This window comes from Toxotes jaculatrix, chromosome 2, assembly GCF_017976425.1.
Source record: "Toxotes jaculatrix isolate fToxJac2 chromosome 2, fToxJac2.pri, whole genome shotgun sequence".
Taxonomy (NCBI): domain Eukaryota; kingdom Metazoa; phylum Chordata; class Actinopteri; family Toxotidae; genus Toxotes; species Toxotes jaculatrix.
The window spans coordinates 7,331,489-7,359,482 of record NC_054395.1 but is presented as its reverse complement, the minus strand read 5'-3'; the positions used below and the strand labels follow the sequence as shown (position 1 = coordinate 7,359,482).

The following is a 27,994-nucleotide window of genomic DNA, read 5'->3' as shown; positions in this document are numbered from 1 at the left end:
TATAATTTATGCCTCAGTGTCACTTCATTCATTTGTTGTTCACTTAGAAGAAATTTACTGTTATGATTTTAAAATCTTTGGGGTACTGTTGAAATAAAGGGGTAGAAGGTTTACTAGTTTTATCAGTAAACTCCAAGTCATATTGAGTATAATTCATGTCTTTAAAAAAAATCTAGTTTTATTCAAGAAATTCTGAAAATCTCCAGTTTTCTGAATCTTTTCTGAGTTCTCTGAATTTACCAACTTTGGAGGTTTTGGAGGACAAAGGCATGCTGTGAGCAGTGCTGCGGTTTAGGCCTGTGGAAAAGAGGGAGGTGACTCAGGATGAGGGGGAGTGGTCTGAGGGGCGGACCTGAGGGCCCACAAGGTTTATATAGTTAAAGAGCTTCCCTCTCGTCCTGCCTTGTGTCTGTGAGCTCCCATTTGTGCCTGCCCAGCCTGTGCCTCTCTCTCTTACTCACAGTCTGTCACTGAGTCTCACACTCTACAGCAACAATGAAAACCTCCAAGCAAACTACATACTCTATGCGCTCCTCCACTAGTAGCAGGTCTCCTGCTATCTCAGTCACCCGTACCTCTGCTCCTGTCTACAGGGCCCCCACTATCCATGGTGGGGCCGGTGGGTCCCGCATCAGCGTCTCCTCCAGCGTGCGCAGTGGGTTGGGAGCTGGGATAGGAATGGGCTCTGGAGCTGGGGCCTTCTCCAGCAGCATCCAGGTGAGCTCCAGCGGGAACAGCGGCGACATCATGGGCAACGAGAAGTTCGCCATGCAGAACCTGAATGACCGCCTGGCCAACTACCTGGAGACAGTGAGGAACCTGGAGCAGGCCAACCACAAGCTGGAGATTAAGATCAAGGAGGCCCTGGAGAAGAGTGGACCTGACTTCAGAGACTACAGCAAGTACCAGGCCATCCTGGATGACCTGAGGAAGAAGGTGAGTAGGGGGACTGAGGGAGCATGGTGAGAGCGGACAGGGGAATGTGCATGTGCTGATTTATTAAGTGTTGAACAAAAGCAGAGGGGGAAGTTGGACAGAGGGTGGGAGGGGGGTGATGGAGGACGTGTGAACTGAAAGATGAAACCCAGGGAGAGTTATGAGATGGTGAATGCTTTGAGAAGAAATGACGCAAGTGTGATTGAGCAAGAAATGAATAAAACAGAATAGGGCACAATACATCTTGAAGGCATTTTACAATACAGATGTGTTTCATTCAAAGCAATATACTCCATACCCCTTACCTAAATGCAGCTCCATCTGTACTTTGATGTACTGATTTTCTGTAGACTCCTAACAGAGGGGGGGTTGACTTGGTTCCTGCTGGTCCTTGGCACAGTGCACACTGATACACTAGGGGCCAGGGGCCGAGGGTTGGACCGGAAACAGTATGGAGGAGGAATGTTGGAGCATCAGGGGTCAGAGAGACAGGAAAGCACAGAGAAACAAAAAACAAGAGTCAGGGGACTTTACAGACTATAAAGGGTCAATTTGCAGGCCCATACATCATGACTTTAACTACCTTTTTCCTCTTTGTTCGGTGTAATACAAACAATGTGCTGTTAGTTTAACACCAGGGCTGAACATATAGTAAAAATCATTACTATTGTGTATACACAAAACAGAAGCTGATAAGGAAAGGCTCACTTTCCTTAAAGCTATCTTTCAAGGTGGAGTTTATTAGTTCAGTGACTTTACGTTCTGTATTTTGTAATTAATTAATTAATCTGAGAACTCTATTAATTACCTGATACACCTCATACAAATACATCTGGCACAGTGCAAAAAGATTTTAGAACTGAAAGAAAATGAGGGAATTGCACAACCGGGAACATTTGTCAATCATTCATTCCAGGTTTTGCTCCATTGAATGCCAAAGAAAGAACAACCCACTGACTGAAAGGGAAACTAGGCTGTGTAACCCTACACTTGCAGCAACCCTTCACTGAAAACTACATTTTCCTTTTCAATTGAGTCGAGTGCCGTTTCCAAGGAAGTATTCCGGTTTGGCTCCACTGGACCCGAACTTAAGAGACACAGATTTCTCAGAAATACAGACATACTGTTCTCACTGTAAGAATGTATGCATGTCCACAGAGGTCATGTCTTTTTCTGTCTTTTTCCTTGTGAAAGCAACACAAAAAGCAGCATCAAGGTCAGCTGACACTCCTTTTGAAATGATGATACAAATTAAATGGAAAAATGGATGGAAAGCTATTTTGTTGCCCTAAATCTTATCATTTTCATAACATTACATAAGAGCAAATCTCTTGGAAATTAGGTTTTATTTATTATACTAACAGCCAAGGGCCCCAGTTCATCCAAACAGTCTAGGGTCAACACAGCCTCATTTTTCTTCTGGCATGATGCAAATATAACTCAGATGGTGCCCTCTGCCTCAATCCCCATCTGACAAAACACAGACTCTCACAGCCGCATTAAAAAAAAAAAACAGTCCAGTAAAACACGCAATGTCAACTATCCATGCAAACACACACATGCATGCGCAATCAGATGACCGAACATGCACACACACAACCGTCTCCACAACCACCATCACCACCTTACTAATGCAAATCACCTGCCCCCACCCTGCCCTGCTGACAGGATAGATCATGTTCAAGACAGTTGCTGCCTGGCAGCCATTGATTGGCTCCCAGACTTCGTCACCTGAATGCCTCCCCTGCCATCCTGACCAGCTCTTATCTACTCTGCTAAAGCAAATACTGCAACCATGTGGTTTTTAAAATGACCTGTTGCCTCTGTCCTCATTTACACAGGCAATGACATTTTTTCCCTGACACCAAATCTATTACTGCTTATGTCAGTGGAATAAACACCCATTATAGACGTGTATAAATTATGCTGTGCTTGTATAATTTCATAATCTTATTTTTGTCGAGCATGAACAGTGGCCAGGTTAAACTTCATTTGCTCCTGAAAAATGCTCTCATGATATTTTAAAGCTAACGGACAGTAGGCTGACATTATGGAAAATATGTTTATTTGTTTTCTTGCCAAGAGATAGTTGAGAAAATGCTCCCATGTCTGTACAATAAATATACAGTTACAGCCAGCACCTGCTTAGCTTAGCTTAGCTTAGCATAAAGCCTGGAAACAAAGGGAAACACCTAGCCTAGCTCTGACTGAAGGTACGTGCTAACAACTGAAACTATTTATTTCATTCGACTAATTCATGGCTCGGCGCAGTGACTTTTTTGTTGTTGCTATTAAGCAGATTTTGTTAGCAAAGTTTACTATTTCCAGTCTTTCTGTGAGGTTAAGCTAACTGGCTGCTGCCTGTAGCTGTATCTACTGTACTGAATGAGAGTGGTACCAATCTTCTCATCTACATGTAAAACTGTTACTTTAAAATATTACCACTTGGCAACAAAAGTAATATTCAGACTAAAGAAAAAGAAAAAAAAAAAAACTTTTGTCAGCTCTCTGGTGTAAATGTTCACCCAGTTGTTGGCTGTCAGTGATAGGCCCCTGTCCTCAGTTTACAATCTAAACAAGCTCTTTCTTTTGTAAACCTGTTCTAGGTGTTTGATGCCACCATCGACAATGCCCGCCTGGTTCTCAACATCGACAACGCTCGCCTGGCGGCCGATGACTTCAGAGTGAAGTAAGAACCGCCCGCTGCACTGCTGAAACTGTAAAACACGAAGCCAGACAGCTGTGGGCACACCCTGTTTTACTGCTGAATGGGTTGGAGGATGAATACATAGCTCCATGATCTAAAGAGACAGTCATTTGTCTTGTAGTCATAAATCATCACCTTTGCATCATAGCCTATGGAGGTGTTGCAGTTGTGTCATAAATTAGATGTCATTGCAAACACAGCTGGCTACTAGACTGTTGAATGTTGTATGCTAAATAATGACCATGTACACGTATATTTAAACTTAAAGGAAAGACACCTTAGAAGAATTGTTGGACATGAGATTTAGGTCCATCCTGAGTTAACGAACTAATGTGGTCTGATGAGCAGATTTAAAAATTCAACCAGTCTTTGTGAATGTGAGCAGCTGTATCAGGCTTTCAAGGTCTCCTCACTTTCCTGCCTCGTGTTTCATAGATACGAGTCTGAGCTGGCCATCCGCCAGTCTGTGGAGGCCGATATTGTCGGTCTGAGGAAGCTCATCGATGACACCAACATGAGCCGCATGAATCTGGAGAGCGAGATCGAAGCCCTGAAGGAGGAGCTCATCCACCTCAAGAAGAACCATGAAAATGTGAGTATGACTGCAGTCAAGTCTAAACTTTGAAGCCCCCGACACCTTGGTTTCAAATCAAAATACTTCTCTACGAGATTGAATTTCTAAATATAACTAAATAAGCAACAATCGATATTTAAGTTTGGAAAACACAACTTTAGTTATCAATTATTAAGAATTTTAGTTTTAAAAACTCTGCTCATCGGGACTGTGTGGATGTGGTTTGATCAGATTTAACCAACAGTGCTACCTTACATTAGCAAATGACCCCACAACTGTGATCACAGTTTGATTCACATTTTGCTCACTTCTAATTGGTGCACGGTGACATCACATTTCTCAAATCAGCCCCACCCACTTTATATATATATATATATATATATATATATATATATATATATATATATATATATATATAGGTTTTCAGGTCCTTTAACATAAGCTTATGGTCTGGTTTTGTACATTTTGTCAGTGAAAGTCAAAGATTAGTCAAAGGTTGTATTCATGTCACTGAAGTGCTGACATCTTTAGTGCTGCAAATGAATCTCAAACAAAAGCCACTTTTAAGACACCTTTGGTCATCATTTAAGCAAACACCCACGCCTTTAGAGGAGCTGAATTAATATTTGCTCTCTAGCTCATCTCAGTAATCCCTTCAAACATCATTACCATGTGTGTTTATATTACACATGTATGTTACACGCTACGCCACGACTGCTGCCGACACATCCTGACAGGCTGTGGGACATTCTTGAAAACAAGCTTGAGAAAACTTCAGTGGGAAGAGGGAGGTTTGTTAAGAAATCTGAAATATCTGGATGTGAATACTGTGGGAAGCCTCATTGCCAAAATGGTTTCCATCCACATTTGGCAACAGAGAAAACACCAGAGAATTCAAATTACTATCATTTAAGCTCATAAAAATAACTGTTTGTTTACTGAAGGGAAATATTGAATTAAGTGTTTGAGGCCCCAGACACAGGTTTAGATGCACCCCCTGTATATTTACCTGACCATAACATGTGATTATACTTGGAAGAGGTGAGGGGTCAGAGCTGGGTCAGGGTTCAATAAATCAAGTCCCAGAATCCATAAGACCTGGGGAGTACTCTATCATTTTGAGATGACTGAAAGCTTTGGAAATGAGTTAATTTGCCCCTTTCAAGTGCACTAGAGAGTTCACTACTTTTCATGTAGCTTCAGATGAGAAAATAAATAGTTAGGATTTGTGATTATGTGCATTAATTATCCTGTCTGTTCTGGTTTCTTTAGGAAGTAATGGAGCTTCGTAACCAGATTGCACAGTCAGGAGTCCACGTGGATGTCGACGCTCCTAAGGGCCAGGACCTGTCTCAGATCATGACAGAAATTAGGGCCAAGTATGAGAAGATGGCACTGAAGAACCAGGAAGAACTGAAAGCATGGCACGAATCTCAGGTAAATGAATTAAAAAAAAAAAAAGAAACTGTCATCTACACAAAGTCGAGCACAAAGTCAACTTAAAAAAACAAATCAGTGAAGTCTTAGACTAACTTTGACTCATCTTTCATTGTTTCAGATTACACAAGTGCAGACCCAGGTTGCCCAGAACACAGAGGCCCTGAAGGGTGCCCAAACAGAGGTGAATGACCTGCGCAGACAGATACAAACCCTGGAGATCGAGCTGGAGTCACAGAAGAGCCTGGTGAGAAGCATTCTGTCAGCACACACTTCATTTACCTCACCACGCGCCTGTCTTAACTCCCCACAATGCTTAACTCAGCACTCTCATTTCAAGTCTCTAGCATTTATTTTGTTGACACAAGCTTTACACTCTGGTGACCCGTCACTATGGAGCTGTCATCAGCGAGCCAGGTTCACTGTAAAATTTTAACCCCTTCTTTTCTTTCCCCTCGATTGTCTCACGCTCACAGAAAGCCTCTCTGGAGGGCACACTGAGGGACACAGAGATGCGTTACAACATGGAGATGGAGTCTCTCAACAGCATCGTCCTGGGTCTGGAGGCAGAGCTCACACAGCTGCGTAACAAAATCCAGCTGCAGACACAGGAATACGAGGTCCTGCTCAACATGAAGATGAAGCTGGAGGCTGAGATTGCAACATACAGACGGCTGCTGGACGGTGGAGACTTCAAGTGCGTAGATTATAAAGATTCTGAAGAAAAACCTTGACTGTATTTCACATTTGACGCAAAAAAATCTGTCAGTAGAAATTATGTGACAATTAATTTGTTGTTGTTCTTGTTGTTCAGGCTCCAGGACGCTCTGGAAGACCAGAAAACAGTGAAGACCAAAGTGATGACTGTCACACAGACCGTGGTGGATGGCAAGGTGGTTTCCTCCAGCACAGAGACCAAGAACCTTTGAAAACCAGAAGCAATCACCTGGCATCTCCAACAATCACTATCACTACATCATATCACTGACATACAATTGGCCAAAATTTTATTTCTAAAAGGTTCTACTGACTTCTTAGTCATAGAGCACTAACCCGCTAGTTTGACTTCCTGGGTACACAGCTCTTCCACAGGCTGATAAAAATAAATAAATAAATAAATAAATAAAATACTGGATCAGAGGAAAACTAAATCATCTTTTATTTATTTCATCACAATGTTATTTATGTGTTTGTGTAGTGACCAGCAGACATTCAGAATTCAGAATTTGAAAACTGAGTTTTTTTCAGAGACAAACTGATTTAAGACATTGAATATTTCAAAGTTTGAACAAAAAAACAAGTCCAATTAGATACAAATTTTGTTTTCCTATGTTTCATCATCATTGGTTTTCTTCCTGTCCAGTGAAGTCTGCTTGCTGTGCTGTGATGTTCAGAGGTTTCAATAAAGTCCATTCAAGAAATGTTTTGCTGGTGTGAGCATGGTGTTTTGTTTGAAACTAAAAATCATTTATGTTAAATATATCAGCTTATGTTATCATGATGAACATAAATGAATGAATCAAGCTGGCAAAAGGACTCATATTGACAGCAGAGGAATAATTACTGCTTTCACTCCAATCTATGAATTTTTTTAAGACACCCACTGAACTTCAGGTGCTGTCAGACTATAAATAGGAACACATAACCTGACTAGATTAAGCCTCAGAGTGTTGTATGACAAGCTTTAGATCCTTCATTCTTAATCCATTGCTTACTAATTTAGCTTCCTACTCTATCTCCACCTTTACTGGTGCTCTGCCACCTTTACAATCACTCTACATTTACTACTTTAGAACCATCTTCATAGCTCTGTGTGATAAAAACAGTCCTGCAACAGCACACTTGGTAGACCAACCAATTATATGCAAGTGCATACTCCTTTTTTTTACAACCTCAACTTGGTAATTCTACCTTTTTGGCTCATGACTGTTGAAATGTAGGATAAAATTATTGTATATGATAAGATAGTAAGATAGCAGAGTTGTTTGCTGAGAGTGTTTTGGCATCTCATAGGGTTTAACAATTACTCCTGTTCCTCCTCCTGAATCATTTTTTTACTGCGTTGTTTCCCAGGTATCTGAAGCAACATGCCTCCACCAGCATAACACCCTGCATTTCTTTGGTCTGAACACCCAGTTAAAGGATAAGGCTGGTGTAATTCTATATTCTTCTAACTGCCAACAAATTCCAAAACCAGTTTGTCACTTAATACTTTCAGACTAATCTGCCTGTGGCACTGAGCCCCAAACCTGCTGGTAAATCTTTTTCAAAAATGGGTCCATGATGGTCGTAACCACAGCTGAAACAGAAATATGGCAACATTCATCCAGCCTCACCACACACAACTGCAAAAAGACAGATTCATGGTTTCACACACTCTCCCACATCATTACCACAGTCTTTGTTAGTTTTCTTACACACATTCACAGTTTGTTTAGTTTAGATTTTCGTTTATTTCTGTATTTTGACACTACACTGTTTTCTAAGGTGCGCACATTTGGTTTACATCATTGTGTCACAGTCATTGTATATGAGTTGCACTCATTAATTTTTCTTTGACTCTGAGTTACCGTGTCTGCTGCGTCAGTCCTCCTTCCTGGTTTGGCCAAAAGAGGTGGCTAAGGGTGGAGCCCTGATAAATACAGAGGCCCAAGGAATGGACCAGACCATGATCCACATTAGCATGGGGGGGATGGTGTTTCGTTGTTTTGAGTTTTAGTTACTGTCTATGTTGCTTTCACCTTTTTGTCTCATCCTTGTCCCATTCTGTTCGGTCAATTAAATGAGTTAAAGTCTTGTTTTGTTACCAGTATTTCAGAGTAGAGTTCTGTTTGGTTGACCTCTTTTTACAGTACAGTCTAGTCTAGTGACTAAAATTGCTCATATTCATTCATTTGTATGTTAGGCATGTTTGTGGGTGAAATAAAATTCATCTTTGAAAAGTAAACCTGTGCACATTTATCCTTTGACTGGTCCCTAACAGGATCACATATACACACTATTGTTTGGGTCCTCTGTTGTTTTTCCTATTAACGTTTACTCATCACATTTGCCACCAATCCACTCACGTACACCACAGACCTTGTTGACATTCACATCTCTTTTTTCAGTTTGTTTGTTTGTAAAAAAGATTAGTAATAGATTATCTCCCTTTATTTGCCATGGCCCTTTGAACCAGTCATGTAGGTTTTAGGTTTTAACTACTAAGTAAACTAACTAACTATTTTCGACTGCAGATTAACACACATTTGGTGCACTGGTGAGTATTTACAGCATCAGGACAAAAAAACAAAAACAAACTAAAATGGCCATGTTCAGTAGAATGAGGGAACATTTCAGCTAGGACAATAGTGTTATTGATAGTTTTTTGGACGATAGTTTATCTCTATGGAATCCCAGTTACCATAGATACAGTTAATTTACCTCACAATATCAATCAAATATGAAAATGTCAGCACACCTGTTTGCCTTTGACAGATTGAGTCACAGTGGGTGTTGGGAGGACAAAGTCGAAGTAAGAAGGCTAAAGGTAAAAATGTAATATAGATATGAGAGGAGTGGCAGAAAGGAATATTGCTTTTCAGAGTGATATATAAGACCCAAGAACTCTCCTCTGTCCTCCACTCTCAGCTGCCAAACTCCTCAGGGCCAGGACATACCTCTTCTTCTCCTGATTGATCGGCACGCTTCTTTTAGCCATGGAGCCCCTGATTAAACGCCAGAGTTCTCAAATGCTCAGTGGTCATACAACCATTCACAGACCTCTTCAGATGGAGCGGGCCTACGCTCACAGTGTCAGCGGAGGGGCAGGCGGCCATGGGACCAGGATCTCCACTGTCACCTACGGCACACGGGTTGGCAGCAGCTTCGGCGGTGGGTATGACTACCAATCCTTGTCCTCTGGGTCCACTTCTGGAACCCTGGGCATCGCGAACGAGAAGCTAGCCATGCAGCACCTGAACGACCGCTTGGCCAGCTACCTGGAGACGGTCAAGAATCTGGAGAAGGCCAACAGCAAGCTGGAGATCAAAATCAGAGAGACCATCGAAAAGAAGGGCCCCTTGGAGGGGAGAGACTACAGCAAGTACAACACCATCATTGCAGGGCTGAGAGCAAAGGTGAGTCAATAAATCGGTCAGGCAGTCATTATAATATTTAATGTGTCTTGTTTTGTCACTTAGTAGAAAACAAACAAACAAACAAAAAAAAGACCAAACATTTGTTCATGGCTGATAATATATTTAAGTTTAAGTTAAGTTTAAATTTAAGTTTATTATAATTTACAACATGATGCAAAAACTGCAAAAAGAAATGCACAAAAACTTGCAGAATGATAAATCCAGGTGTGCTTCAGTGTTCTGGTTTTACTGAATGTCCAAATAAAGACAATGCTCAGTGGCCATATAGCATGAATGTCACTAAATGGGTTATATGATTTCTCTCAGATGCACAAAATATTTTTCTGATATAGTTCTTGGTGAGGGTGAGCTACCACCAGCTAATGTTCAAAATGTCTGTTAAAATGTCACTTTTTAAAGAGACCATTTTATTGACCAAGATCTCAACCTTCAGCTTTTCTTACCTTGTACTTGTCATGTAATGTTGGAGCAAAAGTCATTCCGGGCTGAGTCGCTTCAATTATCTTTACTATCATACCGTATCTCCTGCACTACAAAGAGCTCATGCATCTCTCTAACTGACCCTTTTATTACCTGCAATCTGACTCTTATCTTGAGTTGAGCCATGATAGATGGTCTCAAAAAGATAACCTGCTTTGTTGTGATTACAATTCACAGTGTGTTATCAAAGCTGTTCTTTTCTTCTTCTTTCAACTGCACAATTTATCAAAGTGACAGTGGGAGAACAAACTAGAGGATACAGTATGTTTGTATTTCACAGACTGTAAATCACAAAGACTGTTCCCTTTCTTCCAGATTTTTGACATGATCAAGGGAAACGCACACCTTGCTATCGCTCTTGACAACGCACGCCTGGCTTCAGACGACTTCAGAGTCAAGTAAGTGCTCTGCTTTGTATGTAACCTGAAACCGACTCTCCATCCAGCACCAGCATATCTCATCCTTAGTATGTGTTGGTAGGATGGAGTACGAGTTGTCCATGCGTCAAACAGTGGAGGCCGATGTTGCCAGACTGAGGAAGCTTCTGGACGACACCAACGTAATTCGTCTGCACCTGGAGAGTGACATTGAGTCTCTAAAGGAAGAGCTGATCAACCTGAAGAAGAATCATGAGAATGTGAGGGCACCGCAGGCAGAAATTATTTGCATGATGATTTTGTCTAACCCTAACAATGAGATCATAGTTCACAGAGAAAAACCTATTTGATTTTCCTAATACTACTTTAAATAAGACCATGAATACTCTCTATTATTTTTTTCCTTAACCTCTTTGCACAGGATAACTCCACTAACTTTGCTTTGGAAATCACTCCCTGACTCTATTTCCCTCTTGACAGGATGTTGCTGAATTGCGTGCCCAGATCACCCAAGTTGGCGTCCATGTGGATGTTGACGCTCCTAAAGGACAGGACCTGGCCAGGATCATGGAGGAAATGAGGGCCAAGTATGAGAAGATAGCGCTGAAGAACCAGGAGGAGCTCAAAGCATGGCACGAATCTCAGGTAATTCGTCAGTGCACAGTTGTTAAACATTTTGGGTTGACTAACTGTACTTGTTAAGTACCTTTTTCATGCACTATATGTGGTTTATCTTGTGTCCAGATCACAGAGGTGCAGGTCCAAGTGACTGAGAGCACAGAAGCTCTGAAGGAGGCCACGAGTGTAATGACTGAAACTAGGAGGAGGTATCAGGCACTAGACATTGAACTGCAGTCTGCCCTCAGTCTGGTAAGATCCTTTGTGCCAGTTTACATAATTCTCATTTAAGCCCAGTATACCCACTCCACTACATCAAATTTTTCTCATAGTTTGGAAGCCGGTAATGATTCCTTGTTTTCCACAATGTCTAACTTTTGTACTGCAGATTATAGATTCATATACTGTAACTGCTAAGTATTATTTTCTTTGAGACTTGTTGTGGTCTTATGGGTGTAATTAGAGAGCTTTAGAGGCGTTTGCAGGTGGATTTTGTTTCTTTTAAACAGAGCTAGGCTGGTTTTCTCCCTCTGTTTCTCGTCTTTATGTTACACCATGCTAAACTGCTGTTTACTGTATCTTCATATTTATCGTACAGACATGGTCTTGCCTGGTGTTGATCTTCTCACCTCATCTCTCAACAAGGCTGAAATTCTCTGCTGCATCAATCAGCTGGGTAATCAAACTAGTCTTTCACCTCTTTACAGAAAGCATCCCTGGAGGCCACACTCCGTGACATCGAGATGCGTTACAACATGGAGGTGGAAAAGTACAACGCCATCATCCTGAGGCTGCAGGAGGAGCTGACTCAGATCCGCAACGACATCCAGCATAACACAAGAGAGTACGAGCACCTGCTCAACATCAAGGTGAAACTGGAGGCCGAGATTGCCGAGTACAGGAGGCTGCTGGATGGTGGGGCGACCTTAAAGTGAGTATGAGGAGGCAGAAAGCAGCTTTTAAACTATACAGGTCATTTAAACAGTCAGCGCTCTTCATTGCGAGCTGACCGATATTAAGAGCTTTGTTCGTCCCAGGGCATGTTTTTGCAAATTTGATTCAAATCAGCTTTATGCAAACATGAGGTGACACACCTGATATAGAAGGTAAAAGTACTTCATCTACATCAATACATCATACAGTACTCTTCCAATTACATGTGCAACTGCTGAATATAATCAGCTATTCCTATGTATAAAGTATGACTCTTTTTTTTCTCAGAGCAAAGACCAAAGAACTAATTCTCATTCACTCTTTTGTCCATTTTTCCAGACTGGAGGATGCAATTGATCAGAAGACAGTCCAGACTAAGGTGGTTACGGTCACTCAGACTCTGGTGGATGGCAAAGTGGTGTCAGAGAGCAAGGATGTTAAATCCAGTGAAAAAGTAGTGTAGTTTCTCTGCAACAAAAATAAAACAAGCATCAAAAAGGGTATCATCATGCCTGTTTTTTTTTTTTTAGCTTTGTGTTAAGGAGCACAATAAGGAGCACAATAATTGCAATCCAAGTTATGCATTAATTGCCTATACAGTGATTATAAGACATACATTATTGCATAATTAATTTTCATAATTCGCAATTCCTTAAAGGTAGAGCTTAACATTCTGGGAAATATGTTTATTAGCTTTCTTGTCGATGGATAGATGACCACTTTCATGTCTGTATGTTAAATATGAACAGCTATAGCCAGCAGTTAGCTTAGCTTATCATAAAGATTGGAAAGAGGGGGAAACAGCTAGCCCGACTGTCCAGATGTAATAAAATCCTCCTAACAAGACCACAGGACCTCTAAAGCTCACTAATTAACATGTTATATCAAGGAGTCCATTTTTTTTGTCAAACTTTTGTTTGTATGACGGACTACTTCTTGGCAGGGAGCAGTGAACTCAAAGTCTCTGCCAGTTATCAACCTCACAGTCAGGACATGATTCCAGGAAGGCCCTGCATCAGCCGAGACAAAGTCCAAAAAAGATCCCCCATCCCCCCAAAACCTCTGGCCGTCTCACCCCCCCAACACACACACACACACACCGAGGTCTGCAGTGAGCGGAGGAAATTCTTTCAGCGTCTGAGAAATTCACATTCTGACCTGCAGTCCCCTTATAGACAGAACACTCCTATTCCCATGCCATGTCCAAGCAGACCAGTTCAGTCCTGTGTCTCTGCTTTCTGTTTATTTACATTCACATTAGTAGCCTGATTTCCGTGTACTCTTTGATGCAAACTGACCTCTTCTGGTCACAGCTGAATCACTGCATAACTTTGTGTTGATAGGCTGTTCATATGTTGTTGATAGAGATGTGGGGATCAGTAGATTTTGGTAATTGGCAGGGAATTTTTTTTTTTGCCATTTGGGGATATTTTTACAGCTAGGCCTTTATAAATCAATGTACCATTCATCAGCACAATGCCAGTATTTTTGGAAACATACAATTGCAGCACTCCTCAGACAGAACCATTAAATCATTCTGCCAGATTTTAATCAAGACTGGTTTCCCAACTGAAGCTGACAACAAGTAATAGTTTCCTAATGTGTGCCAGTTTCCAGTGCAATATGGTTTGCCTGCAGCTGTTACAAAGCTGTTTTCCCTTACAGTCCAAGTCTTTGTTGCAGGACCACTCATCCCCTGCAGGCTGAGCACACAAACCAGAGAGAGAGGGAAGGAAAAGAAAAGGAGGGATAGCAGGACTGACAGGCATAGGAGATAGATGGGAGGTTAGCTAGAAAATGAAAAAGGGCACAAGTGCATATCTGTACTGCATGCCTGTAATTCCTCAGTGGGCCCCAAAGAGGGCTGGCGGAACAATACCTCTCTCTCTCTGAACAGGGAGAGCAGACCCACTGAAGTTGCTTGGACCAGTTAATGTTTTTGACAATGAATATAAGACGGCATAGAGCTAGCAAGTGTAACAGTACAAGTACAAGTGCCCAAGGACACTTAGACATGCAGGAGGTGCTGGACCAAGCCAGGGATCAAACCACTGATTAGTGTACAACCTGCTCTACATCCGGAGCCATGGCCACCCCCTGCAGCTGCAGAGACTGTAACCTTGGGTTTCACTTAGTTTGGCAAAGCCAGACTGCTCAAGACTCACATTGGTTTCAGATAAATTTTAGCGGGCGTTTTTTCCCGTGATGACGACTGTGAAGTTTGTCCCGCCTCTCTTACAGTGTAGCCATGCAAGGAAGGTATCATTGCACAGCAAGAAGACTTACAGCAATCAATAACTCCTTCAATATATATATTAGCAATACAAAATATTTAACTACTGTAATTAGACTGAGAAAACATTACATGTGAGCTCCTCGTACCAAGTGTGCTGGAGCGCTGAAATTAATGAGCTGCCTCCTTTTTTGTTTGACAGAATCACAGACCTTTCTGTTTATTGTTAAAGAGAAAAAGCCTGTACAGGGTTATCAGCAGCTATCATGAGTTCAAATTAATTGTTTGAGCTGGAACGCAGGAGCTCATTCACAACTTTCTAGTCGTGCATGAGTCAGTCATGAGAGGTTAGAGGCCTGCAATATAAACAACCGCTGTTTCATATCTTTTTCCCTCTTCCGTAGTAAAACATTTAAAAGGCTTAACATAGATAAACCATGAATCATCTCTGGCTCTCTCTCTCTCTCACATAGACACATATATACACAATACACACACACACACAGAACATCTTTCCCTCTGCCCCATACATCTGTTGGGTGTGTCGGGTGTGAGTCAGTCAGTCAGTCAAGCAATGCTCCTGACACAGTGGGCCTCCTCCTCCCAGTGGGAGAAAAGTGAGGGGAAAGTGGTGGAAGGAGAAGGGTGTGGTGTGTGCCTGTGTGCGTTTGTGAGTGTATGCAGGACACATTTGGGAGACATGAGGACAGCATGTCTGAGGGGTGGAATAAAGTTATGTGAAAGAAAAGGGAAAGTAATGGATGAGAAACAAGAGCAGTGACAGGATGCGGGATGACGGGGGAAAAAAAATCAAAGAATTGATTAAAGCTGCAGTAGATTTCAGTCTAACTGGCAGAGCAGACTCTGTTCTGGATACAGACTGCCCACAGGAAGTGTTCACAATCAAAACCTGCAATCAGACTCCAAACAGTGGTGAGTAAATGCACTGCACAGTGAAAGACTGATTCACCAAAATGGGATCTTTGGCCTTTCACGGCATCACAGACATGACACATGGGTAAATATACTAATGTCAACTTCTGGGAACAGGAAACCAGTTTTTTTAAACAGTTACAGTAAGCTTTGCCAAAGTGCAAAGGTGCTTTGAGTTATGTAGGTTGAGGGCATTGACGATAGCACTACAAAAGGTGCAAGAGAGGGTGAGAAAAAGAGAATGTGAGGAAGAATAAAAAAAACTTAAAAGACAGATGAAGAGAGGGAAAACAGGAGTGTGGGAGAGCAGAGATGTGAAGGAGGCAGAGAAGGATTAGGCGCAGAGGGCAGATTAAGTAAGAACAGAACTGGGCTGTGTGCCAACATCCAGCCACAGTTTTTCTCCCCCATTTTCATTTTCCAGTCCTCAGAGAGAGCTGGAAATCCAAGGCTCGCCTCCTAAACTGAGCTGGCTGAACTCTTTTGGTGACTCATTCGTCTGGTTTCCGTGGAAACTAACCGAAAGAACTTAGTGACCAGAAAGTTGCAAGATGTACACCCAAAGGAGTAAGATGATTACCGCCTAGCCTCTGCTAAAAATACAGCAGGGCAGCTCTCTGGTGTGGATGTATCCAGCCTGAAATGAAAGATGACTGAGTTCAACAATATAAAAGCATCCAGTTTTGCACATGATGAAGCAAATACTTTGTCTTCACAAAGGAACAGAGCTGATTCTTTCTCCCTTCCAGACAAGTGACCTTTTTTGATTCACATACACTTGTATCTTGTTATCTGAAGCAGTTTCATTAACCTTGACATTCTTTGAATGAGTAACTAACTCACATTCCAGAGTAAAGGGTAAAAGATTAAAACTGCAAGTGGGACTGTGCTATTTTCATGGTTTTAATGATTCATAATACTGTGCAGAAAAAGGCCAAAGGACAAAGGAATGTCAGATAGATTCTACAAAACCATACATTTTGTTTCCGAAACTATCAGTGCTGAACAACTGTTTCTTTCACTGAACTATTCTTATTAGGATTTTTTTTTAAATGCAGTTGAAAGTTTTTATTTAGAAAGTTTTTTTCTTTTAATAAAATAAAGAATAAGCAAAGTACAGGCTATTACAAGTGTAAGGTGTAAAATAAGCCTTGTGGAATTTTTAGCAGCACTCAGCGGCAGCAAGGAGCTATAAACTCCTCTCAAGGCCACAGACCAACTCCACCCTGACTTTTCTCTCCAGTCTCGCTCACACACCCTCGTGTCCACAAGCTCCATGGTGGCCCATAGTTTTGTGGAGTGTGAGTGACAGAATGTATCATCCTTCATTTTCAGAAGCGACACAAATAACTAGCTATCTGAGAAGCTACAATGACTATTGAGAAATATATTGTATTTATCCCAGACCAAACAGTTCATAGCATCATACTGTAATATGCCACAAGCCTAAAATATGGAATCAAAAGCTTGCAAAGCTCAGCTATGAGCTATGACAAAGGTCTGGCTTATCAAGCTCCTATCACCCTCTGATTTTATGCAGTAAAGGTATCTTATCTGTTTACTAGTGACATGTTGTTTGCAAAGAAGCATTAATACATACAATAATAGTTAAGCTCACCGTGCCATGATACAGAATACATTTACACTACAAGGTAACCTGAAACTGTCAAATGCACCTGTGGCTGCATCTCTTAATTTTCACTGGAACTTTCTTATCACCACCAACAACTGTGACCAGAACCTGTGAAAGGACAGCTGCATAACTGTATCGCTGTGCCCAGAGCTGCTGTTTTCTAACAAAATCTAACAAATTCATTAGTGCAACATTAATTAAACAACAACAAAATGTACTTCATCTACATAATACTATGTGGTAAGTATACATGTGGCCAATTAGTGGTGTGATTAGTAACCAAGATGGAGATGAGCAGATTGTTTTGGTCACTTCAAACTGACCCAGAATATGTGACATGTTACAGGACTTAAAAACTAAGCACGCAACAAACAAAACATTAACCACCATGTTTGTAGCCAGTAAATTATCAGTTGAAGCAGATCTTCACAGTTAGATAACCAACACTGGTCAGAGTTGACTACAGCACACTCCTCGCTCATTAGGGGAATGTCTAGAAACTGCAAATATTTCTGTATGTAAGGAAGATAGACTTTTGGTCAAAATGTTTGTCCCTGTCTTTGTGCTGGAGGATGAAACTAATAAGTTACAAAGAGCGTCAAACAAAAGTGGGGTCATTTTAGGACACAAAAGAAACACAAAATATGTGGGTGTGAACCAAGCAGGACCCTGGACAAATACCAGTCACGCTCATTCTCTCTCAAACAAATAGAAATAAATTATCCCTTTTACTGTGAGAGAAAGCTGTGCTGTGGTTTTTCAGTAATTTTGATATGCTCATGCTGTCAGCTCAGGACAATAAAAAAATTTTGTTGAAGAAATAAATTAAAACTACCATCAGATTTTGATGAGTTTTTCATGACAGCCATGACACTTTGTACAGAGACCTCTTTGTTTCCTTATTAATTCTCTTTATTTAACCCCAGATAATCCACTTACTGCAGTATGCTGTTGGAGAGCGAGCTCTAATTATAGAGATTGTTTGGAAGAATTTTTTGATGGGAGGAATTCCATCACAGGAAGGGAGAGTCTGAATTTAAAGAGGTGTAAAGGTCGGAATGACCCTCTGTCATAACAGCACGCACACACACACAAACATAAATACACACACACACGGTTAAAAGACACACACAGGCACACCTGCAGACTTCATTTTCCTGCACTTTGTTGGCACGCACACAACAACCTATGCAATGCGATCTTGACAGCGCTTTGGCTTGTTTCCCCATGTGAAATCTAAATCTAAACAGAATGAGAACGAGGAACATGAAGGGTGTGACTCTGGGAACTAAACTAAACTGAGACTTGTCTCTAATGATTAGTAGTAAAAACCAGGGGGTGAGGTCTCCAGAAACACCAGCACTGATTGAGATCCCGAATGAATCATCAGTTGATATCTCGTGGTTTCCCACATAATGAATAAAAACTGTATTTGTTTTTTTTTAGTTTATTACATCCCCCAACACGATGGGAATTTGTTTGTTTACCCCATTTCTGCCTTTAAACAGGATGTGTTGTAAAAGTTGGAACTGGGAGTGTATTAAACCATTTGGTATAAAGACTCATGCATGGGATGAGGAAACTGGTTTAATTGTCACACTGGTCCATCAAGTTGTCATTCCTAAGAGAAGAGGTGGGTTGTGTACATACCAACATGACATTTTAAGGTTAAGGTATGGGTGAATGTCTACAGCTAAAACTGGTGAAGATCAAGTGAACATCATAGTGATGGGAGGCTGAAGGACCACCTCCACTGTTAAAGGAACCCAACTCTGAAATGGGACACAAATCTCTGTCTCTGCCTTCAACCTCTCGTTCATCCTTCCATCACTCCCACCACAACCTCACACACTCAGTGACAGTAGTGCTGTTTTTAGGCCAGTAATGTTGAAATGGTCAGCAGGACTCATCCCCTGGGGACCATGAATGTACAAATTTCATGGCAAACCATGAGACTTCAGTCTGGAAAACACAGACCAGATTTGCCATCCCTAGAGCCAGGACATTATCATGCCTGAGAAAGCCCAACAAACATAACAAGCTAAACAAAAGCAAGAAACACAGCTATTACACACACGCAGATAAGAATAAAAATTTATAGTTGGACAGCAAACAGTACGTGCATGTTCCCATGTCAGTACGTTAAAACACACAGTAAAAAAGAGAAACACTATTTGCTGTTGTTGGCCGAAGAGAGTGATCAGAGAGGAGGTTCTGACTCTTATAACCACCCTTAAACCTGTCCTTTGTGAAAGTCCCCTGGTCTTAAAGGAAAACCCTTAGCATTCCTTTCATGAAGAGGTATTATCTCCTAAACCTTTTACCTGCCCATATATTCTCTGAGAAGAAAAAGCCATCGAGGGCTCACCTGACATCATTGTTTGCCCAGGATGTTTTGGGGGTTTCAGATGTCTACTCAGTGGGAACAAGCTCAAAGGCTCAGAGAAAACGAGCAGCTATTAATCTTACTGCCTGGTGGTTGTACAGTTGTGGGTCAAAGGTTAGGTTCATTCAGGGATCCTGTTGCACAGTGTTTACTGGGTTGTCATGGTAACACAGTGACAAGAGACAGATTGTACTCAAAGAATGACTTTTGGGGTTTGTTTAGTTTTTGCAGAGAGCTGGACAGCACATGGAGAGGTGTATGGATAATGATGCAACTTTTATTTGTGTGTGGTTTTGTTTGTGTACCATACGTCTCCTCCAAATGCATCCTTGACATGTGAAAATGCCATTGATTCTATTCAAGTGCATGTGTGTGTGTCCCATTTTGTCTTTTTGTGCCTGCATTTGTATCCAATTGTGCATGGCAGTCTTTCTACAGTGTTAACAGAGGCCATCTAGTGTCTGTCATCACACCAACACCTCCCCATGTAACCTCACAAAACTCTAACACAACTGTCACAGTCCTCTGCAGACCAGTCATGCAGGACCACTTCTTAACCCCTGAAGTGGGCACAAACACACTAAGGAACCTCCGGCCTTTAAACTTCTAGGATGTTAAGAAATTCTAGAAATAAGAAATATTTGAGCTTGGATTGTAATTTAGATTTGGATGATTTGTGTGGGACTACCTCAGCTGGGAGGTAGCATTCATCAACAGCTTGTGGTAAACTTCCACCCTTTCCCCTATTCTTTAGCACATCCTCTGCAGTCGACGGGTTGTCCCCAAGGGAGCCACTTTTAGCAATGACTAACAGACAGGAAGTGCCACAGTCTGTTCCTTCCTCCTGTAAGCGCTATAAAGGATGTTTTGCTGGATTTCAACAAGTCCTACAAGGCATCACACTCTTCTCTGACCTGACACTTTCATTTCTGAGACAGATGATGGACTGTTAATGTGTGAAAAATAGAATTCTGTAGAGAAAAACTTGCTATTTATGTTTTGCAAAAAAAAAACTTTACTCCCCCTTGTGAGTGTGTATTTCCAGGGAGAACCAAAAATGACTAGTCATATCTATTCCACAGTATTTGCCAAAGACATTACACAACGCACAAGAAAGCAAATAAAATTCTTAAGATGTCACAGCCTTCAGGGAAAAAAAATCGACTCATTTATAAATCTTAATTTAATAATCAGGATCTAAACTATTTCCTTGATCTAAATCTCCAAAACAGCCCCTCTAGGACAGCCAGTGCATGCCAGTGAATTTTGCTAGTGGTAGGTCAAGCAGTAATAATTCGCTTCAGTGCTGAGTCTACAGAGTTCTTCCCAGCAGCTGGCTTATTTGGCCTTCGATTACTGTGATATGACCAAAAAAGGCCTTTCACTGCTCGCTGCTACTGGGAATCCGGTCTTTATCTCTCACCCACACAGAGCCGGACTGTTACAAAATGCTGCTAAAGGTCGACCCCGGACGCTTTAGAAAAAAATTGTAACAAATGAGGGAGGGGTCGGACGGAAGGTAACAGTGGTTGCATTTTAGTGTAAGCACATATGAGCATGTGGCCTTTAGGTAAATGATGAGACCTTTTGGACCTGTTAAACACAGGTTATGTAATTATTAACTTATCTACTTGGTGCAGTGCCAGTATGTAGGAACAAAAACACTGCAAAAAATGATTGTATCTGTCCTTGACATGACAGTTTGTACAGTAGAAACACATAAATTACAGGCTTGGTCATGGTAATGTGGAAATGAGGTTCTGCTCTTTTCCTCTGGTCAGTGAACTCTCTAATCACACTGTGCAAACAATTCCTTAATATAATGAGGGACAACTTCAAAAGAGTGTGAGAAACTGAGGCAGTGTGAAAGGAAAAGAAGTTAAATTACAGTGGACAGCTTGATCGCAGCCTCTTAAGGAGCATCAAACTTTTTGGTCTTGGCCCAGATACTCTTACATAAGCAGGGTGCTCTTCCTCTTTGTGCTTGTGAACGCAGACAGGACAGAGGCTATGCTAGGGAGACTCCCGCAGTGATCTCATTTTGAAGGCATCTTTTATTTTGGTCAAGTGAGCGCACTGAGTTGACCGTTTGTTTCATCCTTACTTCACCTAATCTGGTGAAGTCAGGACAAAACTCAGGGGAGTTGGCTCACCTCCGCATACACACAGCTCCTCAACCTCATCCGTGCTCAAATTAGGTTGCACAACAAGTTCACAACAAGCCTTCCTTATAAGAGCAGTAAGGAGCTTGGTGGTGTTTCCCAGTGGTGGAGCGCGAAAGGAACAACCCTGTGTTTAAGTCACTTCTGACGCAAAATGTGACCCTGTCTGTGAAGCAGATATGACAGCACTAATATTTCATCTCTCTGGTTAGACCTGACCCAGTTCAAGCCACCAGAATCCAAAAACCAGAACCAGATGTGATGTGATACAAAAACAAATAATAAAGAATAAGAAAACCCACTTATCAACACATCATAGTAATGCTGCTGGTGCTGGTCCAATAACTATAATTACTGAATGTTTGACATGAAATGTTATACACATAAGAATAGTCCCCAGAAGATGAATCCTAGACACACAACACATTTCTTTTAAACCCACAGCTCCAATTCTCAGGTGTCTCCAATTCTCTCTCCTTTTAGCTCTAGCTTTAGCTTTAGCTGTTTTGGTTTCTGCCAAATTCCTGAGGGGAGAATCTGGCTCTTGCAACTCCGATATGGAAATCCTTTAAATCCCAAGACTGCCACACAGGTTTCCTTTATCCCATGAAGTGCAGAGACAGAAGGACATTTGTCTAAATCTTTAGTCACACACAGTCTTATGGGACCTCACCCAAACTCAAACGAAGAGTCCACCCAATCTCAAAGTAATCTGGAGAACTGAGAGCTGGAAAATGCCAACCCAACCTTAAACTGAGATCACTGTCTGCTATCTCAACAAAAAGCCTGGGCACGTCCGACAACAACACAGTAACATGTAAAATAAATAAAGGATATCAAACAAAATCAGTTGGGTCTTACTGTAATGTCTCTTGGCAACAACTGAAGGACTGAGATGAAATCTTTCACCTCTGAAATTTCTAAGTAGTTTGATTATCTGTACCCACAGCTAATAAAGGTAGGATTACATGACGTACACCTGTCTCAAAGAGAGTGTTAGTCTGTCACTTAATGAAATAATAACAGTAATGTTTAGGAAATCTTTCCAAATGGATTATGTCATTTTGTATAACCCAGCACCTTCTTCCCAGTGAGATCATTGTGTGATACAATGATCCTACAAGCTTTTCTTGACCTGACGGGTTCACACGGTGAACTGTGTGTGTGTTCACTGGTGATGTAATCCATAATCCATGGCAATAGCCTCATCAGCTGTGAAAATATTTAAAGGTACCACTTTTAACTAGAGCTTTTCTGAGGATAAAAGAATGTTTTCTCTGGCTTTGGGTTTTTCTGGGGGGGTAGTCAAGAACAGCCTGTGTTAAGACTCAAATTATGGATAAATAACTGCAAGGCTATAAATGGGACATCTAATTCCTCCTCCTCCTGCATGTCTTTCCTCACTTCAAGCAGAATAAGAACCAAACTGACATTTCCGTGAGCCGGACCTCTGGAAAACTTCATGAGACCTGTTTGCTTGCCAAGTTTGCGAGGAGCAGATAAAGGGTAAAGGGAGAGGAAGACAGATTTGGGAGAGAGACGAGAAGGAGAGAGTGTTTGAGAAAGTGTTGAGATAAGGGAAGATTATAATTGTGGTAGCTGTTAATTAAAATGACTTTGTGCCACCGTAAGCCTTTCACTTGAACCGCTTCATATGGTGCGGAATGAAGCGGCAACCAAGTTGCATCTCTGCAGGGAATCACTGTAAAGCTATAGCCAGCATTATGGCAATACGCTGTCAGAGCATGTAGAAGATCACATACTCCATTTCACCATTCAGCTGTATAGATTCTTTAGCTGCTAAATGCTCCACTATATTCACTATCTGGGTCTGTCTGCTGTTTTAGTGCCAGCCTAAATTTGAAACAAACATTCAGCTCACAATTTCACTTTGTGCAGTATTTTGGTTTGTAGCCACATACCTGCAAAACTAATGATTCACTCAGTGTTAGCTTAGATGGTTCAAGGCAACCTTCTGTGCAATCACACCGTTCAAGTATGAGATCATGTCTTCCTACTGTGCAATCATTACTGTAATCATTCTGTCTGTGACCCTGTCAGAACTTGCAGTAACTCATGTTCCTGTATTTATAGGTTTACTGTTAATGACAGGAAAACTAATGAGTGCCTTTTACTGCTATTTTAATGTGGTGATAAATCAGATGGATTTGTCGGGTCATCCTGTGCAAAAGGACAAATCTTCTCTCAGTCATGCACCGTGTCCACATAACTTATGCAATGCTAACAGGGGTGTCCTCTGTGGGGTTTCACATGATGATGATGCTACTGCAAACAGCTTTGTTCAAAAGGAGTATAGGACACTTACAAGTCTATACACACACGAATTCTACCTACACACAGGAAGCTGTCACAGTGGATTACAAGTATTTCATTGGGAGCCTTCCAGGGGCAGAATTAATCATGTCTATTTCACTTTGACTCCTAAAAATCAAATATCAGATCCTTTCACTCAAACTCTACATTTGCTTATTCTATAAATCCTTCAGAACAATTTAGTTCTGAAGGCACAGTAAGGAGGCAGACAATATCTTTCTTTCACTACTTAGCCAGAGCACAGCCTGGCTTGATTACAGAGGGGTAATGTGGTTGGATAAATCTGAATTTCTGAAAGCCCTTCAGTTTGAGTTCAGCAAGGAGTCTTTCTGAGCGTCTCCATGCTGAAGAGAAGAGGTGATCCTGCCAGAAACCACATGGCGATCTAACTCAAACCAAGCTGTGTTTCACTCCAGAGGGATAATCACCCTGGCATCTGCAGCCAGTCACTGCTGCACACAGCGCCTTGTTAAGCGCTCGTTGCATTCTAATTGTTTTGCCTCTGGTGCAGAAAAAATATGATTAAGAGATAATTTGTTAAAGAAATTCTGTAAATGGAAAAATGGAAAATGCCTTGATTCAGTAACGCCACTTGGGGACAGTGGAACAGCCTGTAGACCCAGTGTGGACTTAGTATCACCCTGTAAAGTTGTTATGGTGAACTTGTTAATAAATAGTGGCTACTAACGTCCAGCAAACATGAAGCAACATTAATATTAATATGGAGTCATGTCCCTCACAGCTGTGTGTCTGCAGGAGTTATGTCCATACTGGGTGATTCTGCAGCTCTCGATTTACATCCAAGAGCAACATTTTGTGTCAGTGCTGGAGGCAGTGTGGGCTTTATACAGGAGACCAGGGTTCATGTCCTCTCATGGACCGACCTTTTTATTAACCATCACCTGTACCTGTCCCTGATCCATTCATACGGAAATGAATCTGTCTCTTTAACTCCAAAATGCTCTGCTGTTGTTCACCTGCTAGTTACTGATTGATTGCTTTTTCACGAAAACTGCAACATAATGTTGATAAAAGTGACTCAAAACAGTTAAGTTGTGGACTTTAAAACCAAAATGATGAGCTGAAAAATGCACAAAAACTAATAATAATAATAATAAAAATAATAATAATTCTTATTCTTATTCTTATCTGACCCTTTTACATTACATGTGGTCAGTTGATCCTATATCCAACAACTGCTTTAGTATAATTATTATGTAACTTTATTTACAAAGAGTACACAATGCTGGAGCTGACAAGAGGGCAGCTGTTGCACTTCCTGCATCCATTTATTCAACCTCTAACACTCCTCAACACATCATCATTTTTTTCATCACCATCATCATAACAACTGGTATAATACACTGTCATTTATTGTGCAGCTTTTATGAGAAACTCTAAGTTCAGACAAGCTGTTGATGTAAACCTAATAGGTTTGATATGAGCCTGATTATGAGCTGTTGTTGAAATAGTCCGGGTTAGAATTTATTTGGGAGGTGGTGATAGAAGCTTTGTCGCTAACACACCATGGCTGCATTTTAAAATCACGATTACTCTCTAAAAGAAGACTTCAGCTCCTGCTTTAGTCTGGCTTAAGGTAAATAAGGTTTCTGGAATAGTGTCTCTACAGGACAGGCCTCTGCTGAAGCTCAGTCTGGGAAAGAGAGCAGTGGGGAAAAAATGACAGACAGAGTCAAAACCATTCTGGGAAAATTTCCACAAAAGAGGTAGACACACAGCCTCCATACACACTTGCGCTCTATTCATGGCACGATAATTTATGTCTGTCAATCTCATTTCCAAGCTCCATGTGTTTTTTGTCAGTCATCTTTCAAGCAGATGAGAGATAAAGACACAAGAAAGAGTATCTCTGTAATCAATTAAAAGCTCCACATACACCACATACAGAGTAAACTAAGGCACATTCTGAATATATGTGTCCCTTTCATGACCAGTATATCGTACAGAGAATTAAAATGCCTTCTTTTTTTTAGTATTACTTTTTCTGGTGTTACAGGAAAAGCGTCCGACAGCTGATGGTCTTGTTAACTGTCACAGCAGTGGAGAAAGTGTGTTTTATCACCAGCGAGGCTGACAAAACCTTCAGGCCTCCGAGGTCCACAACTGCTCATAGAAATCAGACCCATGTCCAGTGTTTGAAGTGCTGTCAGGCTTGACAGAGCCGCCTTCTGTGCAGCGTAAATCACAGCATTGTGAGGGTTAATTAATGACTTTGTCTTGAGCTATTAAACACACGTCCATCTGCATTGGTGTCAAAGCTCACCCTGTCCACGACTCATTTGCACAGGTGTCAAAACTCCAAGATTAAAGATCTTATTTCATGCCTGGCACTGACAAGTAACTCTGACGAGTGTTTCTGCTTTCAAGCGTTGTCATGACAATATAAAATGAATGGGAAGTGCTGTGCATGTGACTGTCCTGACTACAGTTGCAAAACACATTAGTTAACTGGGTGAATATGATGCATTGCTTTCTCTGCCCAGTAACATTTTTTCTGTCAGTTATATTAACTTCCCTTTTTTTTTTTTTTTGACTGCTGATAACGTAGCTAGACAGAAACTGATGGTCAGGAGTGAGCACTGTACAAAGCCAGGTCATGTTATAAAAAAAAAATCCTGGGTGGTACATTAACGAAAACCATATCAAACCACAGTAGTTCAGCTCCTGTGGCTACTGCTGGAATGTCTGGGGGAGTCACTGTTGTCAAAACAATGATTGAACTGTTTGGGAGTTACCAAGACTTTCAGGCTTTGGTTTTGATGACCAGCAGGAAAAAATCTGTGAAGGAGTAAGAAAATCCTTCTTAGCTGGTGTTCTTTTCTTCTCTTTCTTTCTCTTGGCCTCTTCTCTCTGGTTTATCCTCATGTTCACACGGGTTTAGGCTCCTATAAACACAGTTTTGTAGACTTCTCCATTCATACAGAGGTATTTGCATGTACATAAACAAAGACCTTGACCTGTAGAAGCTGTTGCCAAGAGATAATGGCTAAGTTTGGGGCAAAACAAACAAAAAAAAAGAAATAAAAAAAGAATTGAACTGTCTGGATGTGGCAATAGATGTGTGATAATGACACATGAAACAGTGGTGTGATTTAATGGTGCAGGCAGGCACGCACCATAAATAAGATAACCAGCATGTGATAGAAAATGAAATGAACCTGACAAACTTGTGACACTTTGACTCAGCAGCTGGAATCACTTCAGTCACAGGGTGCATTAAAGTCACAAAACTTCAAACCTCTCCACCATAACAACAGCAACAGAGAATAAGAATCAGAGCCAAAGGTAAAAGACACAAAAATTACTTAGTACTATATAAAATATTTGTAGTAAATACCCATAAATGCAATAGTTTAAAGTACATTTAAATGTGATAAATATTTATTAAATCAAGTGGAGGACCAACACTACTGTGGCTGACAAAGACGGAGCAAATTCATCTGTGTAGATCATTTATTTCAAGAATCCTTGAACAATGTGGATCTAATTTATCACAACATAAAGAAATAATTCAGTGAATATAGTGACTGATTAGCAAAGGTTCAAACATTCAGAGAGAAGCGAATAGTCACTCTCTTCGGTTTCATCCTGCTGATGGCTTTGCCTGCACTGCTCCCTACTGATACTTGTGAAGAAGTGTCTGACATCTCAGTATCATCAGAATGTGCAGGGGTGTTTTGTTGAGTCCAACCACAAGATGTCGCTGGTGTACACCTCCTGGTGTGGGCTCAGCGTATACGGTAGTGGTTTCCAACCTGGGGGTCAGGATCCCCAAAAGGGATCACAAGATGATTTATAAAACTGGAAAGAAAAAAAAAATCTGCCTAAAAATTATTTTATGTTAGATATTTTTTTCTCAAAATTCTCAGTAATCTGAGAAAGGAATGGCTCTCTTTAGTTGAACTGCTCACAGCTCAAGACACGATGCAAAAAGGTTGGAATCCAGTGCTGTGTAATATACTGTAATTAGATAAAAACATAATTCCCCAGCCTCTTGTTCGCGTGCACTAGTTAAAATTAAATCTGACTGAAAGTGGGTTATTGAGCTTGGAAACAGTCTCACCATGAGGTCCTGAAGCTGAAGCTGTTGA

The 27,994-nt window shown here is 41.1% G+C and overlaps 2 protein-coding genes across 2 annotated transcripts; both read left to right on the top strand.

Moving 5' to 3' along the window:
• Window positions 1–389: 389 nt before the first annotated feature.
• On the top strand, window positions 390–7,075 carry krt18a.1 (keratin 18a, tandem duplicate 1). The gene is made up of 7 exons (XM_041046319.1): window positions 390–936; window positions 3,543–3,625; window positions 4,079–4,235; window positions 5,490–5,654; window positions 5,776–5,901; window positions 6,131–6,351; window positions 6,469–7,075. The coding sequence occupies exons 1-7, from the start codon at window positions 496–498 to the stop codon at window positions 6,581–6,583; spliced, it is 1,308 nt and encodes a 435-aa protein (XP_040902253.1). The 5' UTR covers window positions 390–495; the 3' UTR covers window positions 6,584–7,075.
• Window positions 7,076–9,352: 2,277 nt separating this feature from the next.
• Window positions 9,353–12,664, top strand: LOC121187182 (keratin, type I cytoskeletal 18-like). The gene is made up of 7 exons (XM_041046333.1): window positions 9,353–9,772; window positions 10,589–10,671; window positions 10,754–10,910; window positions 11,131–11,295; window positions 11,395–11,520; window positions 11,976–12,199; window positions 12,541–12,664. The coding sequence occupies exons 1-7, from the start codon at window positions 9,353–9,355 to the stop codon at window positions 12,662–12,664; spliced, it is 1,299 nt and encodes a 432-aa protein (XP_040902267.1).
• Window positions 12,665–27,994: the final 15,330 nt, after the last annotated feature.

Coding starts and splice junctions, on each gene's coding strand:
- LOC121187182 (XM_041046333.1), top strand. CDS start 9,353: ATGGAGCCCCTGATTAAACGCCAGAGTTCTCAAATGCTCAGTGGTCAT. Junction 11,521..11,975: donor TGCAGTCTGCCCTCAGTCTG/GTAAGATCCTTT, acceptor ACCTCTTTACAG/AAAGCATCCCTGGAGGCCAC. Junction 12,200..12,540: donor GATGGTGGGGCGACCTTAAA/GTGAGTATGAGG, acceptor CCATTTTTCCAG/ACTGGAGGATGCAATTGATC.
- krt18a.1 (XM_041046319.1), top strand. CDS start 496: ATGAAAACCTCCAAGCAAACTACATACTCTATGCGCTCCTCCACTAGT. Junction 3,626..4,078: donor GCCGATGACTTCAGAGTGAA/GTAAGAACCGCC, acceptor CGTGTTTCATAG/ATACGAGTCTGAGCTGGCCA. Junction 5,655..5,775: donor AAGCATGGCACGAATCTCAG/GTAAATGAATTA, acceptor TCATTGTTTCAG/ATTACACAAGTGCAGACCCA.